Consider the following 19246-nt stretch of genomic DNA (forward strand, 5'->3'; position numbering starts at 1 on the left):
TTTAAAAAGTAAAGAGTTAAAAATTGAGTGGGTTTAATTATTATAATCTTTGATGTTATCAGTTTAACTGCTATCCCTATCAACTACTTCTCGTGCACCCGCTCGTGTCTCTTGTCTTCAGTAAACTACTGTTCCCATAGTTCCAGAGGTGTAAAGTGAGGCCAGCTACGGGTGCCCGGATGGCTTTCACAGACAGGCACGTTGGAGAGGCACAGCGGAGACTGAGGCGCACGAGAGACACAGGGCTGGAATTGCAGAGGCAGAGACGCACGGGCGCACGGTCGATTTTCGCCTCCCGCATACCGGGGAGCCCCGCGCCTGTCACCAAAACCAGCCCACAGGGTTCGAGCGCAGCTATGTCAGCCCTGTAATTCGGCAGAAGACAGTGGACCAACGTCCCTGCTCCTTTTCTTTCTTTTTTTTTTTTTTTAAATCTCCACCTTTTGTCTTTTGCTTTCCCGTCTTTGTGGGTGCAGATATATTGGTGTGAGCCACAGGAGCGGTTTTTCCCCCCGTTGAGCGGCACGAGACGGTGGCGCGCGACGAGCAGAGGAGACCAGGTTTACATCGATGTGGGAGGACTGTCTCCCTCCGACGCTGGGAGCCCAGATGGTGGGGAAACGCTGCGCGCTGACGGCTGCAGCCGTCAAGGCAGCGGCTCCGTGACCCGGGCAAGGAGAGGAGCGAAGCACCGTCCCCGCCAGCCAGCGTCGACTCGGAAACAGCTCCAGCAGCCAGCCGCGAGCCCCCCAGACTCTCTCTCTCCCTCTCTCTCCCTTGGTGAGTGCGCGTGCAGCGTCTTGTGTACACAACATCCAACATTTGCTTACTGTCCGCTCAGCCAGCTGTGCTGCGCACCTCTGGCTGCGTTTCGGTGCCAGTGGGTTTTTTTTTTTGTTACATTAACCTCATCGGTGCCGTTGACGGACGGAGCTCTGCATGCGCACAGCTCGTGCTGCTGGGTCATCTGGGCTTTACCGTGGGCTGCACCGTGTGTATGGTTAGATGTTAAGTGATGATCACACACACATACACACACACACACACACACACATGCACCAAAGCGCGCGCACGCACGCTATGTGGTTGAATTTGCGCGCAGTTCACCCTGTGTACCCCCACCTGTTATTGCGAGTATTTACAATATTTTCACCTATTAGCCTCGTTATCACAGTACATGTACACACAGTGCAGGCAGAGCATCAGCACACCGTCCCTCTCAGGTCCTGACACACTGCTGGCACACGCGCAGCCTCTTGTCTTGTTTATTTGCTGCCCCTCTGTACTGTACCCGTGGGTGAGTTTGATGGGACTTTTTTTTTTATTTATTTGTTATAATTAATTTACGTACCAATGGTACATTCCAGAGGTTGGAGCGTGAGCCTCATGACAAACAGATGTGTGCTTGACATACAAACGGGAGACACACACAGAGTCACGGTGAGCAGTTGTCCAGCTGCAGGGGTTTCCATCCCGTCAACCTCCTCTGAGCTGTCAGCACAGTCAGGCAGGACAGAGCAGCAGCACATCCTGCAGTGGCAACAGGGCCAGTGTGTTGGAGAGACACAGCGTACTCATGGTGGTGATTAGCAGCTCTTGTCTGTGGTTTAGTGGAGGGGAGGGGGGGGGGGGGGGGGGCGACAAAGGAAGAAAGTGTGCATGAGAAGCTGAAAGAGAGGAGAGGGAGAGAGAAGTCAATGTCAGTGTCTGGACAGTGACAGTTTGTTATTTAAGGGCCCCTCGAAGACGTGCACAGGCTGTCCTAGTGCAGGTGCTGTTAGTATGCAGGGTGATACTCTGTCTGTCTGTCTGTCTGTCTGCCTGTCTCACACTCACACAGTCTCACTCTCTTAGTTGCTGGTTGAAGAGTGAGTTCTCTTATTGGCAGGTCCACTTGGACATAATGAATAATTTCAGCCCTCTGAATGCTGGAATGAAAAGGAAATGGCCTTACCTTGGCATGCAGCCGCTGTCTGTCAGACTTGTCTTGAGTGCATGGCCCTGTGTGTGTGTGTGTGTGTGTGTGTGTGTGTGTGTGTGTGTGTGTGTGTGTGTGTGTGTGTGACAAACAGAGAGAATGTGAACATATAACAGCTTAGGCCTATTGTGCTTCCTACCTGTGTGAGCGGGGCTAGTTGTCATAGCAACGGCCTTGTAGCTCCGTTGATGTTCCTCCTGTCCTCATTGGCAGGGTCAGCACACCTTACACACCACATCTCGTTGCAAAGCTCTGTGTGTGTGTGTGTGTGTGTGTGTGTGTGTGTGTGTTTTTGTATGTGTGTGTGTGATTGCGCTGTGGAAGTACCTTTTGTTTGTGCCTTGCTGCAGTTCGTAGGCGTGTGGGTTGATGGCACAGGCAAGCCAGAGAGTGTGTGTGTGTGTGTGTGTGTGTGTGTGTGTGTGTGCATGCGCATGTGTGTTGCAGTGTCACAAAGATACACCCTGCTGATATGACAGCCGACAGCTCAACCAATCACCTGTTTTCTCTCTCTGCCTATCAGCATGTGAGGTTGCCGTAGTCAGACGTCCTCTTGATATGGAGGTCGTCATGGAGATGGAGAAGACAGAATGGACACACATGTTAATGTATGCACACCCACACACATGAAGCATTGAACTGCACAGTGTATTTGTTGACTTTTACTGATTTCCGGGTTCGTTGGGAAGTTTTAAGTTGCATTCAGGATGCTGCAACCTGTTGATGCATCAGGTGGGAACATGAAGTTCAACTGTAACACAAACCAATTATTGAAGCTCTTCTCATTAATCTCTGCCACCAGCAGAGAGAGTGTGTGCGTTCAGTAATCTAAATCAGAGCGGGTATCCTATCAGAGACTGAGTCTGTTCAAAAGCTGCTTCTCCAAAAACAATCTGAGGCTTCTCCTTACCATTATAAGGGATCTCACTTCATGAATTTCTTCTAGCTGTGTGCAAGATTTGTCAAATGCAACAAAGAGGTGTCTTTTGGTTACAGACATTTTTGTAAAAGTCAACTTAAGATCATTTTGGCACTCCTCTTTGAACCCTTGAAAACAGATACATTGCTGCCATTCAGGAAAAGGGAATTTACACCAGCGTTGTGAATGAGTCAGGCCATTATTACTCAGCACTTGAAATGCTTCCCAAAATACACAAGAAATTGATTTTAGGGCACAGATTCACATAAACAATTTGCATGTTTTCACACTCACAGATTCTGGTTGGTTAGGGCTTAGTGCTATCTTATGATGGCTTAGAACTATCAGAGGATGGCTCTAAGCGTCAACTGCAACAAATGATGTAAATGTTTTGTTTGCTTTTTTTTTTTTTTTTACCAAATCAAACACAGCACTACACGTATATATGTTTACATACAGTAACTATGCATATATTAATATTGTATTGTTAGAAATTTTGGGAATATTTCTAGAACTTTTTATATTTTTTGCTATGCAACAAGCTGCTGGCAAAAAACAATTAATCGTTACTTTGTCCTTGGAGTGAAGGGTCCTGTCTTTTTCCACTCCTATTAATCTAATCATTACCTGAAGTGAAATAGCTTTCGCCACAGGCAGGTAAACGTGGTTTGACTCCCACACACACACACACACACACACACACACGCATGCACACACACAGGCAAACATACACATACACAAATACACACATGTACACAGATGCACCCACACACAGAGCAAGCATTTAGCATTAGTGTAAGCAGTGTTTGTATGCTCCATTCTGTCACCTCCCACACGATACATTCATAAAACGGCTCCTCTGCGCCAAAGGCACTGACTCAATAGAAGGCATCTCCCCTTCCCTTTTCTGTCGCCTCCTTCCCTCTTTTAACCCCTCTGCCCCCATCACGTATCCAACCTGTCAGTCCCTTCCTCTTCTTTCACTTGTTCCACATAGCTCCCTCTCTCCTTCCCTCCCTCCTTTCCTACACATCCCAACCTCACCTACCTCCTCATTCTCCTTGTCACCCCCCCCACCCCCCACAGGGCTGGTTGCAGCCGGTTTGAGTCTGACAGTGGAGAGGAAGCTTCGACCTCTCACCTCTGGAGGATGGAGGGAGGGAGGCAAGAGGAGAGGGATGATGGAGGGCAGCGGGGTGGAGGGACGGCGTGCAGAGGGGGCGTGGGGGGTGAAACTGCAAGAGGCGAGGGAGAGGTCAAAGAACAGGAGGGATTTGCAAAGAAAGATGGAGAAGAGAGCTGGGGGAAGGGATAGAGAGAGAGAGAGAGAGAGAGGACAGAGGGGTCAGGAAGGAAAAGAAGTGATAAATGAATGGGGAGCGGTGAGATGGAAGGATGAGGAGGGAGAGATAGAGCGCGTGAGAGGACGAGAAGGAGAGAAAGACAGAGTGTGAAGCTGCTGTGTACCTCCCTAACATGCTGGACAGAATCAGCTCAATTATTAAAGAGGAGCGAGAGATGGGGAAAACACGCAGACACACAGACGTACACACTCACGCACAAAAGCATCTCTTGGTGTCTGGCACACAACACATACTCACTGTCACACACACACACTCACACACACACACACTCACCTGACGTGCAGATCAACATATGTAAACATGTACAGCATGTCTGATATTTATGTTGCTTCATGCTGGCGCGTCAGAGTTATCTTTGTTTTTTAGCAGTGTATGAGTGTGTGTGTGTGTGTGTGTGTGTGTGTACATGTGTCTGGGTATGTGTGTGTTGAAAACAGTGAGTCAGAGGATAAGCAGAGATTTGTTAGTGATTCTCCTCAACACCCCCGAACCCCCCCCCCTACTCTACCCAATTTGGCTTCAGCGCCGTCTCTACGTTCCATCAGCGTGGCTTCAATGTCGTCCCATCAATATGAACAGATAATCAGAGCACTAAGGGGTCTGTCTATAAATCCTCGCCGTGAATATAGTTTTCACCCTCTTCTCCTTCTTTCTTCTCTCCCTCCCTTCTTCTCCATCTCCCTCCCCCTCTTCCTCTCTTGCCCGTTCCACCCTTGTTTCTAGTTCTCTTTCTTCTTTCCCTTTTCCCTCCTTCTCTGAGGAAGTGTATGCCCCCAAGGGATGAAAAGATTCGCTACCTTCCAGGAGAGAAAGAGATTGTGTGTGTCTCTCTGTGTGTGTGTCTGTGTGTGTGTGTGTGTGAGACTGTGTGTCCTCCACATGTGTGCGTGCCAAGATGATGGTGTGTGTGTGCAAGAGTGAGAACACACACTTCCTGAGACAGAAAAGGAGAGAGAGGCAGGGATGGGCAAGGGAAGAGCGAGTGAGAGAGTGAAAGCAGGAAGCTGTGGAGGGGGAGGAGAGAGAAAGAGATAAGAGAGAAAGACAGAGTAGTCGTGGAGAAGGGGGAAGATGGATGAATGCACTGCGCACAGAGTGTGTGTGTGTGTGTGTGTGTGTGTGTGAGAGAGAGATGGTGGAGAGATGCAGGTAGACAGAGAGGGACGGAAGGTTTCTTATCCTCTCAGCAGAAGTCATAATTTCTTAGAGCATGCACAGATGTGTGTGTGTCTGCCTGTGTGCATGCCTGATTGTGGTACCTCACTCAGGCTCGAGGCCAAGAACCGTAGAGGTACAGTGGTGTAGCATCTGCGTGCGCATGTGTGTGTCTGTGTGTGTGCTTTTTGAGAGGTGTGTATGTTGAGGCTGTGGCTGATGAGCTGTCAGTACCTACAGTTGGAATGTTCACAAGGCGGCCATTGTTGTTCAAACAGCCAGCAGCCTTCTCCTTGGCAACGGGCGCTGCAGCAGCGTCTCCCACAGCAACTGTGGAACAGGAGTATGGAGAGAGGAGGAGGAGTCAGGAAGTCAGGGCCGCAGCACAGAGGCCCCTCTCCAAAACACTGGCCTCAAGGTCTTAGTGTGTTTCGAGATCCAAGCATCTGGTTTGTGTGTCCTCTGTGTGTGAGGTAGATGCATGGCTATGTTTATGTGTGTCGGTATGTGCGGTTTTCAAGTGAGTTCTTGCCAGCGTGAGAACGTGAAGTGTGCATCACTGTGAGCATGCATCTTTGCTCACGCTTATTTGTGTGTAGATGTCAGCTCAGTGTGTGTGTGTGTGTGCGTGTGTGTGTGTGCGCACCTGTGTGAACTGTAAGTGCAAGCGTTCCTGTATTTGCACCTAAGTGCTTGATTTCATCTTCCTGTATTTGCATGTGTTTGTGTGTGCATTTTCAGTCTTATCCCTGGGTGTCTTGTGTGTAGTCCTGTATGTGTTTTTGTGGGTCCACACGTGCACACCACTAGCTATTCCCAGCTGGCATTGGTTGGTCACATGACCTGACTGAGGGGCAGCCATCAGCAGCACCAGGAAACTGCCTGCAGGAGCACGAGAGAGAAGAGAGTGTCAGGCTGAGTTGAAGATGAGGGAGGGGTGTTGGGGAGTGGGGGCGTGTGTTGTGGGAGAGAAACTGGGGGCGGGAGGTGCGTGAGTGAGAGGGGTGCTTGAGAGATGAGAGAGGGAACTGTGAGGAAGAGAAGTAAGGAGGGGGGCTGAGAGAGGAAGAGGAAGGGGTAAGGGGTAATAAAGTCCTCCTCTTAAAATAACTACAGCATGTAGGTTCCTGCAGAAACAACAGGAGAGAGACAGTCAGAGAGTGAGACAGTCAGATGGGGGTGGGGGGTCCTGGGTGTGTGTTGTCGAGCTACTTCTCCAGTCCCCTGTGTGCATCCTTGGCTGAGCCGCCACTGTATCGAGTCTGTGTGAAGTCTGTTTACGTTAGATGTGTGTCTGTGTCTGAACGTCTGTCTGCTTTTTTGTTTGTCTGCACATATGGTTTATGTGTTGGTCTCTGTTCATTTATATGCTTTGCGTGCGTGTTTGTTGTGTGCGTGCGCGCAAGTGCTCGCTCTTGGCGGAGATACAGCGCACACACTGATGATGGAGATCATTAGGAATTTCCTGCAGCTGGGGAGGTGGTGGTGGGTTTTTTTTTTTTTGGAGGGGGGCGCAGCGGCCAGGATGGGTGGGATGTGAGTGGGTGAGAAAGAGAGGAGAGGTCAGAATGAAGGAGAGTGTGAGTGAGTGGGTGGGGAGGTGAGGGTCTGCGTTTGTTGGACTGTCTCTGTTTGACTGACGTGTGTGTGCATACTGCATCCACCAATGCCCAAAGTTCAACTCTCTTCTGAAGTTCGGTGGTAATTTGTGTGCAGGCATGTTGGCCCCAGTAGTGTGATGTTTGTGTATAACATTCCTCGCCCCGTTTGGCACACTTACACACACCTCAAGCTCTCCAACAACCCAGGTCTGTTGATCGGAAGAGTTTGGATGTGTTTAAACTTTAGCTGTACAGTGCATGTTGGACCAGAGCGCGCTGCAGTAGAGGCCAGACCTTATAACTTCAGTGTTGCTGGGTTTTTTTTTCAATTAGTTGAATTAAAACTTTCTGCACTTTTTTTTAGATAAATCTTTTTCCTTCAGTGGGAAGAAACATAATGCCTTCAAATCCAAATTGTCAACATATTTTAAGATGCTGCCTAGATTCTCTTTAGGTTCTGTATATGTTTAATGGAGGTTCTCGTTGTGTTCTGCGGAATGGTTGCAGTTGCTGAAGCTGAATTTACATTAGAAATTCATTTCCCTTTTTTGGCTTATATCACTCCACACTCACTATAATTCATGGCTAAGTATTTTCAATTACTACTCGCAGTGAGTGTTTGCATTTCATTAGCCACTCCAAAGTGATGCTGTGTTATGTCATGTAATGTGTAATATTTCATTGACAAAGTCAGACAGGCGTTTACCATCTGGAATACAACATGACAAACTTGAAAACAGTAGGCATCAAGTTGATGAACCCACAGATAACCAAAGTTATTTTTCTCACAATTCTTTTGACACTTTTTTTTTTTTTTTCAATTATTTGTTGAAAGAGGTTTTGCCTTGTCATGCGAGTTGTGGGTTAAAGATAAAGGCTGCTGGAGCTGCAGGTTGAGGTTGCATCAGGGTTCAGGTGGTGTGGAGGAACGTGAGGCTGATGGTAGCTGTGTTTCTACATGGTGTCACTCAGTCTCTGTGGACCCCCTGACCCACTTCCCCCTCTTCACTTCTCTGTCTCTCCTGGCCTCACATACACTTTCTCCGTCTCTCTCTCTCCCTCGCTCTCTTTTTATCCCCCTTCTTCTTATCTGTCTAAACCTCTCTGTGGAGCGCCCCCCCCCCCCCCTCCTCCCTTCCCCACCTCTCTCTCTCTCCCTGTGTCTCACTACCTCTCTTTCTTTCTCTCTCTCCCCTCCATGTCCCCCTCCCATACACCCCCCCATGCTGTTTCGGTGCTGCTGCCTGTCTCTTAGCAACAACTGCACACCCGTTAGAGCTCAGTGAGTGCTTTTACAAACACACCCAGGAAGACACACTTATACGCGCACACACTCGCAGCACCGCACACATGCATGTGTGCACAAACGCATGCACACTGACACACACACGGGGTCTAGTTCCTCATTGAGGGTTGCTGCTGGCAGGCCTGTGAGTCTGCAAGCCTTTGTGGTAGTGAGATAGATGGGAAGAGAATAGATATGCTGTACAGCTACCATGAGCAGAATGATTGTTCCTCTCAGACTATGCACAACAGGGCAACTGCCCAAACTGGAAAATAACAGGTTCTTGTCTCTGATTTCACACTGACACGTGCACACATACACTCTGTGACATGTTGTGTTTTTGTTGTCGTTTCCATAAGCACACAATAGAAGTGAAAACTTTTAGGACCAGATGAAATCATTCATACGAGAATTGCTCTTTGTGAACAAGATTCAACAGATCATCATGTGGGATCAGCGCATACCAACGCCTGCTTTCACTGAGACAAAACTACGCCACTGTGTGTTCTACAGCCCCAGAGCCATTCACAGTAAAATGCACCAAAACGCATTTGTGACGTATGACGGTGAATATATTGGAATGGCAGCTGATGGATGCCAGGAGTGTTTGCTTAAACAATGAATCACAGTGGGAGCGTTTGATTGGCTGGCATCTAAGCCCTGTCAGGATGCCCCCCGCAGAGCACAGTAGAGGAATATTTGCATGTGTGTCTTTGTTTTGTGTGTTATCGCGCATGACTATATATGTGAGTGCGCGTGTGATATATATGTCTTTATGTGTAAATCAATGTGTGAGTGTGTGGGAGGATGAAGCTGTGGGGGCATATTTGCATGTGTCTTTGTGTCACTGTGTGTGTGTGTGTGTGTGTGTGAGTGAGTGACAGTGTGTGCATGTATGTGTAAGTACATGTGCAGCAATGTTTAATTAAAGCATGTGTTGTCCTCTCCTTCTCTCACACACCGGTTAGATGGAGCCTTAATTAATGAATGCTGTTAATTAGACGAGAGAACGTGAGAACGAGAATGGGATAGAAGAGAGGGAGAGAGAGAGGCAGGGAGACAGCACTGGGCACGGGAGGGAGCGGGTGAGGGGGTTAAAGAAACTATGACTCGTGCATGTGTGTGCGTGTGTGTGTGTGTGTGTGTGTGTGTGTGTGTGTGTGTGTGTGTGTGTGTGTGTGTTCATCTTCTTGTTGGTCTGTCCCAGTTGTGTCATTCCTCAGAGCAGCAGAACAATGAGGTTGCTCTGCTCCATGTGTGCTGCCTCAAACTCTGCTACAGAAGAAGAACTCTCCTTCTGCTTCTTCTTCCTCTACTTCTGTCTCCTCTCACCTCATTTAACTTTTTCTCCCCCATTTTGCCCATCTACAATCTGTCTGCCTCTGTCTATCCATCCACTTACCATCCTCTCCCTGTCTCAATCATGTCTTTCACCTCCTTGTACTTCATCTGTCTCTCACCATCTCTCATACTTTCTCACCCATTCACTCGCTCATTCTAGTGTCTTTCACCCCCTCCCCTTTCCTTCCCTTTCCCGTCTTCCTCTTTCCCTCTCACTCCCTCCCTTCTCCCTCCCTGCTAATCAAAGCCATATGTTGGAGAAAGAGGCAGGGAGATCTGACGATGGACAGGATTGTGTTGTATGTGGAGAGTGTGGTACAGCCAGCTGTGCGCATACATGTGTGCAAATGTGGTCTGCGTGCTTGTACTGGTGTTTGAATCTGTGCACCCATAAGAGTCAAATATAATGTGTGGTTCTGATTTTGTAAGATTTCTGTCTGTTCTAGTTGTCTGTACTTCCAGTTCTCCTCTGCTCTGAGTTCTGATAATCCCCCACATCGTTCCTGTCTTTCTGTCACCTTCATCTCTCCATCCTCTTAACACCTCTCTATTCATCACCTCTCTGCTTCCCCCTGGTGGCTGTGATTATTCACACATTTTCATTCTTGTTGCACCCTCCAAGTCTAGTGCTTTGTAATACATTTGAATAGTTTTGGCGAAATGTGACATGCAGCATGATTTGGTGTGTGTGTGTGTGTGCTTTTTTTTTTTTTTACCACTCCTCAGTTTCTGGGTTTTTACAGCACAAACATATATTCGTGATAAGATTGAAAAATGTGGCACAACTCATTCAATTTCTTATATGTAGGATTGCTGATCATTCTGTGAGTTCAGTCATCATTAAGTAGTTATGATATGTGGAAATACATTAGATGGGAGTAAAGTAGCACCTACTGTTTGACTAAATGAAACTACAATTAGGTTTCAAAATTTATGTGATCTTCCAACATAATTGCATCTGATGTGCGATGGCGCAACTCTCACCGAAATACTGATGTTACTGTGGTCTGATGCATACTGTGACATCATGCACTAATCTTGTGTGCTCTTCTTCTCTTTTCTCCACCCTTCTCCATACTCCTTTCTTTTTCTACTTTCCCCAATCACCCTTTGTCCAACCTTCTTCAATTCTGCCCCTTCTTAAATCTGTCTATCTCTCTCCCTTTCTGCATCTCCTTCTCTCACACTAGCAACCATGGGCAAAAGACAGAAGCAGAGGGGAGAGAGAGAAGAATGTGAGCTCTCCACTGCAGTATTGATGACCCAATGATCCCCTGCAGAACAGAGCCAGTCAGGCAGACAGTGTGAGACTCAACTCAGAATCAAAATCAGAATCAGCGCCACAACCATTCGGTAAAAGCAAGATATGAATGGTAAATGTAATCTAATGTTGTAATGCTGCTGTGTGGGTGGCACAGTTAATAGAGTAGAGTGCATTACGGATTAGGTTTGTGGCCCGTTGCCAGAATGATTCCATCACATAACCACAATTCCATCTGTGCTGCAAAGGTTTGATTTTTATGTACAATATGTTTGACACCTTACTCCACTCAGTCACTAGTATATTTCTTAATAAGGAGTTTAGATTACGAATGTTAAATGCAACAGGGAGATGTTCACTCATTTGTGGATTTTCAATTCACTTAATAATGTTTTTCTATTTCTGTTCTTAGGTTGCTGAATCTTTTCACTAGCAGTCAAGGAAGACACCTATACATAAGAAACACACATTTACGTTCAGCAAAAACGTCCCTCTTTCATCCGCTGAATGAGTGGGTTGTCAGATCACCTTATTTCGGGCCAAACTGGGGCTCCAGTGGGCTGTAGTGGAAATCAGGCAGAAGAAAAAGGGTGTGTTGGGGGGCTGGAAGGACCTGATCCCTGGACCAGCGAGCTCAGGCTGCAGGAGGGGTCCCAGGATCCTTCTAACGATGGACTGGCACCGGTGACCTCCGACCACTTTCCTCCCTCGTCTCCTTCCACCCTGGCCAACGGCCTCCACCTACAGAGAAGGCAAGGGCACAGCACCCATCGGCGGAGACACACAGAGACTCACACGGCAGCCGAGACACATACATTTGCAGAGACAGTTAGAAACATGCAAACGCACATAGACCCAGAGGCACAGGCTGTTTCTCACGCACACATGGATAATTGTGGAAACATGGATATCAATGCACATACGGGTACTATCAGTGCAGAACACCCTAGAGCTCTTTCACCAGAGGCCATACACACAACCTCACTTCAACCCCTGTCTTTGGCTCTTGGCAGTCATCCTGCCTCCAACAATCGACTGGCTGCCCCAGTTCTGAGCGTAGAGACAGAGATCCCTTCAACCTTTTGTCCTGTACCTGTTAGTCCAAACCCAAACACAGACTCCTCTCCTCTTCCTGTAGAGGCAGAGAAGAAGTATGCACTTCGCAGCTCTGGACGTCCCCGCTTCCCCTGTCACCTGCGCAAGTCTTCCCGCCTCCGTCGAAGCATAGAGGATGGGGAGAAGAGAGCAGGGAGGGAGAGGGGAGGAGAGGAGGAGGATGAGGTATTAGAGGACAAAATCTGGAGGGTTAAAGAGGAAGAGGTGGCAGTTGGTGAGAAAGAAGAACATTCGTCTGTCGAAGCTGTGCTCCCTACTGCTCCCTGCCCTACAGACATTGCTCTTGCTCTAACTGTATCCAAACCTGTTTCTAAAGCTATAACTAAACCTGGACCCAGACTTGGGCACAAACCTGGACCTAAATCCAGATCTAGACCTGGACCGAAATCTGTCCATAAAGCTGGTCCTAAAAGTGTCATGAAACAACGTCAGGCAGCCCAGTCCATTTCTCATCGTGTTACCTCTTATCTCCCATTTGCAAACCCGTCTACCCTCTCTGCACCTCAGTTAACTGTGAAGGAGGAGCCAGTTGCAGGGTTGGGAACGTGCCCTCCCAATAACCAGAGACGTAAACGTTATATCGGCGTAAGTTAATTTATAGTTATATGTCATTGTAGTTAATGCCTGACAGCCTCACACTATGTATAAAATTGACACTTAGACAGTTTGTTTCTGCATATGTTTTATTTTTATCTTTGCTTTGCAGGTGAGGAAGATTGTTGTCAAGGTAGCTCGCATCCCCGTCAGTCTTAGTCGCCGACAGAAGAGCTACAAGATTTCCAATTTAGAGACAGTAGCAGGGACAGAGAAAGGCAATGATGGCAGTCTGGAGGGCTCAGAGGTGGTCCGAGAGCCGACTGCACTTCTCCGCATGAAGAACAATGGAAAGAGTGTGATGGTGATGTTCCCTCCTGGAGAACTGCCTGTCATTCTTAAACGCAGGCGGGGCCGGCCACCTAAACAAGCTCTACCAGGAATACCAGGAGAGCCTCAGAATGCTGCTGGGAATGCTGGTGGTAATGGAGAGCAACCCAAAAAGCCTCGGAGGCGGCGTCGGACTAAACTTCCTTGTCCTTATCCATCTTATGTTAATGATACTAATGATGTGAAAACTGAGTATGGGGATGTTCTGTCCAAACTGGCTTTTTTAAACCGCCAGCCCCCTGCCACTGGCCGCTGTTCTCCCCCTCGCTGCTGGACTCCCAGTGAGCCAGAAAGCTTTCATGCACCCATGGAAAACCCAGGAATATCCACCCTGCTCCACAGGCTCACTGGGTTCAGACGCCCCCGAGGTGGCAGAGGAGGAGGTATCGGGAGAGGTGGAGGAGCAGCAGGGGGAGTCGGGGGCAGTGAACGCACTAAGAGCACATTCAGTGACTTCTTTGAATCCATTGGCAAGAAACGCAAACTGAGCCCCCTGTCAGAGCATGGATTACCTAGGAAAAGGGGTAAGGGCGTAGGTGGGGTTGGTAGGGGAGGGGGTGTTGTAGGAACCGAACCTGGAGGAGAGAAAGTGGTCAAGAGGAGACGTATGAGAAAAAATGGCGCATTGAAAGGGGAGGGGGTTTCCATGGGGCAGGAATGGCCCAATGGTGCAGGTGGTTGGGGCGAGGAGGGGGGTATAAACAAGGACAAAGGTTTGGGTGGGTTTCAACTCTGTGGATCTGCAAGAGGGGGCTTTTCATCCTGTGAAGTTGGAAGGGGAGTTGCTTACAGCAGCCTGCGCGAAGGCAGAGGGGTCGGTCCAGCTGGTGAGGACTCACAAGGCCTGTTTGCCGGGTATTTCCGGTCACTGCTCGACTCGGATGATTCGTCAGATTTATTGGATGTCTCCTCCTCGCAGTCAGACCCTCGTAAAGCTTCATCTACACCTGGTTTTGAGCCATCCAGCCCAGCTACTGGTCATAGCTGGTCCCCCGTATTCTCCAAGTGGAGCTCCAAGGGTCCAAATTCTGGAGCGGAGGGTTCAGCCCAGACACATTGCTCCACATCCAGGCCCCCATACAGCTATGGCAGCCTGTCCCAAACATCACCCACCACTTCTACTTATCCCAAATCCACTCCTCCATCTCTCTCACACTCTCCTAGCTCCCCGCATCCTGCTTCTTACAGCCACTACTCCTCTGGTTACTCCTCCTCTTCTCCTGCAGTGTCACAAAGATCCTCAGACTGCAGCTTTGCATATGGGTCTGGACAGAGCAGTGGGAAGGCCACCCCTGCCCAAATAGGCTATTCTAACTACCAAGCAGTAGCCAAGCGGGGCTATAGTGGCTTTTCTGCTACAGGTCATTCCTCCATGGTGCGGGGGGAGTCAACAGGACCTACGTCACCTGGAGGAGGGTACATGTCTGTGGCCAGAGGAAGCCCCTTCAGCTCCTCCTCATCCCCAGAAGGCTATAAACAATACAACTCCACTCAGTGGAGCTACAGGTAAATCACTTGTGGCAGTCTGTCAAAAATGCCATTGCAGTGAATGCAGGAAATGTTGAAGTTACATTTCCTTACAAAAATCTGAAATGGTAGAAAGGGTTTTAATTTAATATGTGATTAAATGTTTTCTTCAGTTAAAAATAAATGTTTGATCATGGCAACATCACAGACATGCACAAAGTGGCTGTTTTGTATCTAATTTAAGGTTTATATTTTACTCTGGGGCTTCAGTGATTCGAGTATATCATTTTCAAATTTTTAAAAGTATACTTATCATAATGCTTCTTTATGCAACAACATTTCTGGCCTTGAGACTAAAAAGGCTCACTTGAGCTCTTTGTCTTTAAAGGCCCCTCTCCCTATCCCATGTTGTGATTGGCCAGTTTCTAGTCTTCCTGTGGGCAACATTGGTTGTCGGCACTACCCCTATTTTTTCTGGCTGTGCTACCATGCTGACCGAGGTTAAAATGTGTGCTGTGAGGAAATACTGAAGACAACATAATGTAGACTGCTCATATGCTGCAAACAAAACCTGTGAATATGAATCTGTTTTTGTAGTTTCAGTTTTGTAACTTACATCTTCTGCATTTTAAAGTAACACGCAGGCGAACTGTTGGTATTATAAAACAGTGTCTCAGGTACATATTTTAACTTAACGATCCTGCTCCCAATTCCTCCACCCACCCAGGTGCAGTTGGAACAGCACCATCCTTCAGCAACAACCTGGCCAAAAATCCTGCTGCATAATGTGGCAGGTTGTAAAATAGTTGCCCAAAACCTATGGCCAGTTATGCAAGGCTTGATGTCAGACTGTTTAGTATTTAGAAGAAACTCTTGAGTGTTTCATGACCAACCAGCAACCCCAGAGGCATAATTTGAACCCTTTAATATAAATGTTTCACTCCAGCACACAATTTTACAATGTCCACCATGTGCTAATTAAGAAACACCTGCCATTAGTTAACTCTGGGCTAAAATGTGCACTGGGGTTGTTCAGGATAAGAAGTCATTTAGTTTTCACTTCAGGTTTCAGTTACTGATCAGTGGAATATGAGGTGATCACTGAATTATTATTAGTCAAGTGCAGACATGTCACCATCGAATTGTAATTTTTGTGTGTTGCTGTATTTTTTCAGACAAGGTTATGGTGGCTGGTCTACAGACAACTTTGGGCCTCAGTATCATTGCTACAGTGAATATGGCTCCAATGAGTCCAAAGACATCTTGGATATCTCAAACTACACCCCCCAGAAGGCTAAGCGACAGACGTTTCCTGAAAGTTTGTCAGAATCCTCCTCTGACTCTTCGCATCTTGGCTCTGCAGCTGCTGGTAGTGGACCTAGCTGCACAGGGGTCACATATAAACAGAATGAGGCTGCTTCTGTCAGTGGAGAAGGAGGTCAGTCAAGTCTTTCTAGTCTGGAGAAGTTGATGATGGACTGGCATGAGAGTGCTTCGGGGCCCTCATATAACTGGAGCCAGAACGTCCTTTTCCAGAGTGGGGGACCCAGCAAACCTGGCCGCGGTCGCAGGAAACGGACTGAAACTCTAGCAGAAAAGGAAGGGGGATCTGCTTTACACTCTGATTCCCCTTCGAGTCCTTCCCCAACACCTACTCCTGGACCTAAGCGGGGAGGGATTGGAGGACGGGGCAGAGGATCTAGAGGAGGCAGAGGAGGTTTGTCTCCGTGTCAGAGAGAGAGGCCATCAGGAGCTAAAGGCAGAGGCAAGGCTGCTTCCACATCAGGAGCAGCAGCAGTAGTCCCTGCTGGAGGTCCAGAGGGATCTGGGCTGTTCCAAGAGGGGCTGGACTATTACAGTGGAGACAGTAGTAGCCTTTCTCCCCTGGCCACTCCTAATCCTCCACCACCGTCCAGCTACCTCCAGGACCCCTGCGAGTACCCTTCCCCTTATTCTGCACACCCCTCCACACCTTCCTCTGAGGAGCGCTATCCAGCCTTGTACCCTGGAGAGTCCTCCTCTTCTCTGTCACCCAGTGTCTCGTCTCCCCCTTACCCCCCTAAGCCTACTCCTCCTCCACCTCAGTCTTACCACCCAGTCCCCTCCAGAACCTTCTCCCCGTCTTGCTCTCCTTCGCCAAGGGTAACACCCCACTGTGGCACTGCACTGAGTCCTTCACATCGCCCCCCTCCCAAAGACCCACAGTTCTCGCAGTATGACTCCCCCAGTTACTGCAGCTCCCCCTACTGGTATGGACAGACATCACACAGTGGCAGCCCCAGTCCACACTCGCACGGCACACACTCAGCCGTGCACACACACAGCAACCCGCACACAAGTCCTCATGGAAACACCCATGCAAACACACTCGCTAGCCCAAATGCAAACACACACACACACATGACCTCGACTCCCCATGACACGCATCATCATAATACGCAGCCCCACTCAAACCTAAGCTCACACACCAACACCCATCCCACCTCACACCTCCAGAGCAACTCCCTCTGCCACTCAAACCCCCATACCAGTAATCAGCCCCACCACAACACCCACACAAACCCCAACACTCACCTTCCATCGCACACACACTCCAACCCCAGCCCCAGTCTCCACTCCCACTCAACATCTGTGCTTTTTGAGGAGCGCAGCCCTCTCTCTACAGTGAACCCCCACAAGAGGGATCTGACCGCTCACGCCATGAGCACAGGCGTTCGCCAGGCCCCCCTGCCTCACTCACCATTCCCCAAACCTCCCCTGGACTCCTCACCCCATCAGGAGGACACTAGTGGCTACACCCTGTCCCACCAGCCCTACCAGAGCATGGGACACCGCTACCCCTCCCAGGAGGCTCAGGGAGGTGGGGTGTTATGCCAGCTGCTGGACCCAGCCAGCGATGACAGCTTCAGTGTCACCAGCCTGTAACAGCAGGTGAGTTTGTGTAGCCTTCAAACACACAATAAGGTCGTTAAAAAAACGAAGGACCACAACTGAAACTCTCAGACATTTCCAGAGAGGGGGTTGATTACTGCGGATCACTATGCTTTTTAATGAAGAGTAATAGAAAGCCTTGATTAGTTGATTAGTTGGTGTTTAATTTGATGATATAGCGCTGTTAGTAGCTGTAATTACTAAATTCATAATTCAGATAAATATTATAGTGTAATGTTTGTATCAGTGTCCATGTAATAATAAGCAGCTTTTCAACTAATAGGTGGATTTGATCATTTTATTCTCAAAACACATACAAGCTGTAAAAGTCCATGTACAGTTGACGGTCTAGATCTTACTCACCACGTTACTTGTGGCACCAACCAAAGAGGTGGTTATTAAGACCTGTTAAATAGTTCCAGTGTTTATTTCAGTTTATATTGTGATTTTGTTTTTTTTTTACCACTGGCAGAATTAACACACTCCAAATCACTGTTTCTCTTCTCTCTGTCCCTGTTTTTTCTTTCAGGTGCATTCAATCCAAGCTTTTACAGATTTGCAAACATTTCTTTTCTTTTCCTTTTTTTTTTTTTTTTTGTTAAGGAGACTGTGAAATGAAGGGTGAGAATTTAGCTGCCAGCTTTGGACAATAAAGCTTTAATTCTCCAGCACTGACAATCAAGATCAACTGCAACTTACAGCCGCAACACCCAAGCATGTATACACGCTAATGCATACACACATGCACAGGCGCACAAACACAGACACAGATGTGCAGATGAATTCACTACCTAAACGTGTAAAGCCATACACGTGTGCACACCATCGTACTCTACGTTGGAATGAGGGAATGGACGACAGATGAATACCAGACGCTGATGGACACAGACAAACCTATTTCCTCCTTATCCCTTTGAGTCCTGTTTGATACACTCAGACTTCTCAAGTCTGTATCTCACCAAATCTTTCTGGTCCTTCTTCTGTACATCTGGAATATTGACAAGCTACGATCACACTGCTCTGTCTCTCTTTCTGTTTCTATCCTCTGTTCTCTCTCAACCTCCCCTCCTCTGCTAAACCAGCAACTCTTTTCTGCACTTGACTCAATAACACTGCATTTCTGTCTTGTGCCCTGAGCCTCATCTGTACAGTACATACGACTCCAGCTCCAAGCCAGGGAGCCCCTCTTTACTCGGACGGTCCATCATCAACATGCCCTCCTCAGCGTTCTGCCATGGTTTCTCTGCTCTGTGGGGGGAGGAGGACTGCAGCATGGAGACTCAACATCCTGTGTTTTGCTGTTTTAACTACAAGGGAAAGAGACACTGAAATGATCCAATGGCCCCAAAGAGACTCTTGTTTTCTGTGTGGGAATGTGAGACAGATTGTGTCTGTGTGACTGCAGTGATGCATGTATTTTTGTGTATGTGTGCTTATATGTGTGTGAGTGTGTGTGTGTGTATGTGTGTGTGCCTGTGGGGTCAAAAGCAGTGAAGCTCCCCAGGCACAAAAAGTCTTGGCGGGGCTTCATTCTTTCTTTCACTCTCTCCCTTCTTTTTTCTGTGGTCTTGTGTTGTTTGGTGGTTTTTGTGATGAAAAAAAAATGTATATCTGTCTGTTACATATCATGTATGTATCTGAGGTGCAAAATATTTAAATACACATTCTGTTCTTGCCATTGGTAATCTTTTCTATAGCATACTGCTTCTTTAAGGGATTAAGGGAGGTGTGAGCATGCCTGCGTGTGCGTGTGTGTGTGTGTGTGTGTGTGTTTTAAAGCCTCCCCGAGTATTGGGCTTTGCTCAGGCTGTCTGGAACTGTGAGCAAGAGAGTTCAGTCAAGGACACAATTCGACAGGGAGTGAAAGGGAGGGGAGGAGAGGAATGGATGGAGGGCAGGGGAGG

At 48.0% G+C, this 19246-nt stretch overlaps 1 protein-coding gene across 1 annotated transcript; it reads left to right on the forward strand.

Annotated features, from left to right (window-relative positions):
* Positions 1-193: 193 nt before the first annotated feature.
* On the forward strand, positions 194-19000 carry ahdc1 (AT hook, DNA binding motif, containing 1). Its single transcript, XM_026346785.1, has 6 exons — positions 194-780; positions 10834-10996; positions 11317-12605; positions 12727-14450; positions 15587-17342; positions 17872-19000. Exons 3-5 carry the CDS (start codon positions 11412-11414, stop codon positions 17334-17336), a joined length of 4668 nt encoding a protein of 1555 aa, XP_026202570.1. The 5' UTR covers positions 194-780; positions 10834-10996; positions 11317-11411; the 3' UTR covers positions 17337-17342; positions 17872-19000.
* The last annotated feature ends 246 nt before the right edge of the window (positions 19001-19246 follow it).

Source organism: Anabas testudineus, chromosome 11 (assembly GCF_900324465.2).
Source record: "Anabas testudineus chromosome 11, fAnaTes1.2, whole genome shotgun sequence".
NCBI classification, from domain to species: Eukaryota; Metazoa; Chordata; class Actinopteri; order Anabantiformes; family Anabantidae; genus Anabas; species Anabas testudineus.

Bases quoted from the DNA above. Each gene is read 5' to 3' on its own strand.
- ahdc1 (XM_026346785.1), top strand. From the start codon at position 11,412: ATGAGTGGGTTGTCAGATCACCTTATTTCGGGCCAAACTGGGGCTCCA. The intron at 12,606-12,726 runs GTAAGTTAATTT...TTTGCTTTGCAG, and splicing joins GACGTAAACGTTATATCGGC to GTGAGGAAGATTGTTGTCAA. The intron at 14,451-15,586 runs GTAAATCACTTG...GTATTTTTTCAG, and splicing joins TCCACTCAGTGGAGCTACAG to ACAAGGTTATGGTGGCTGGT.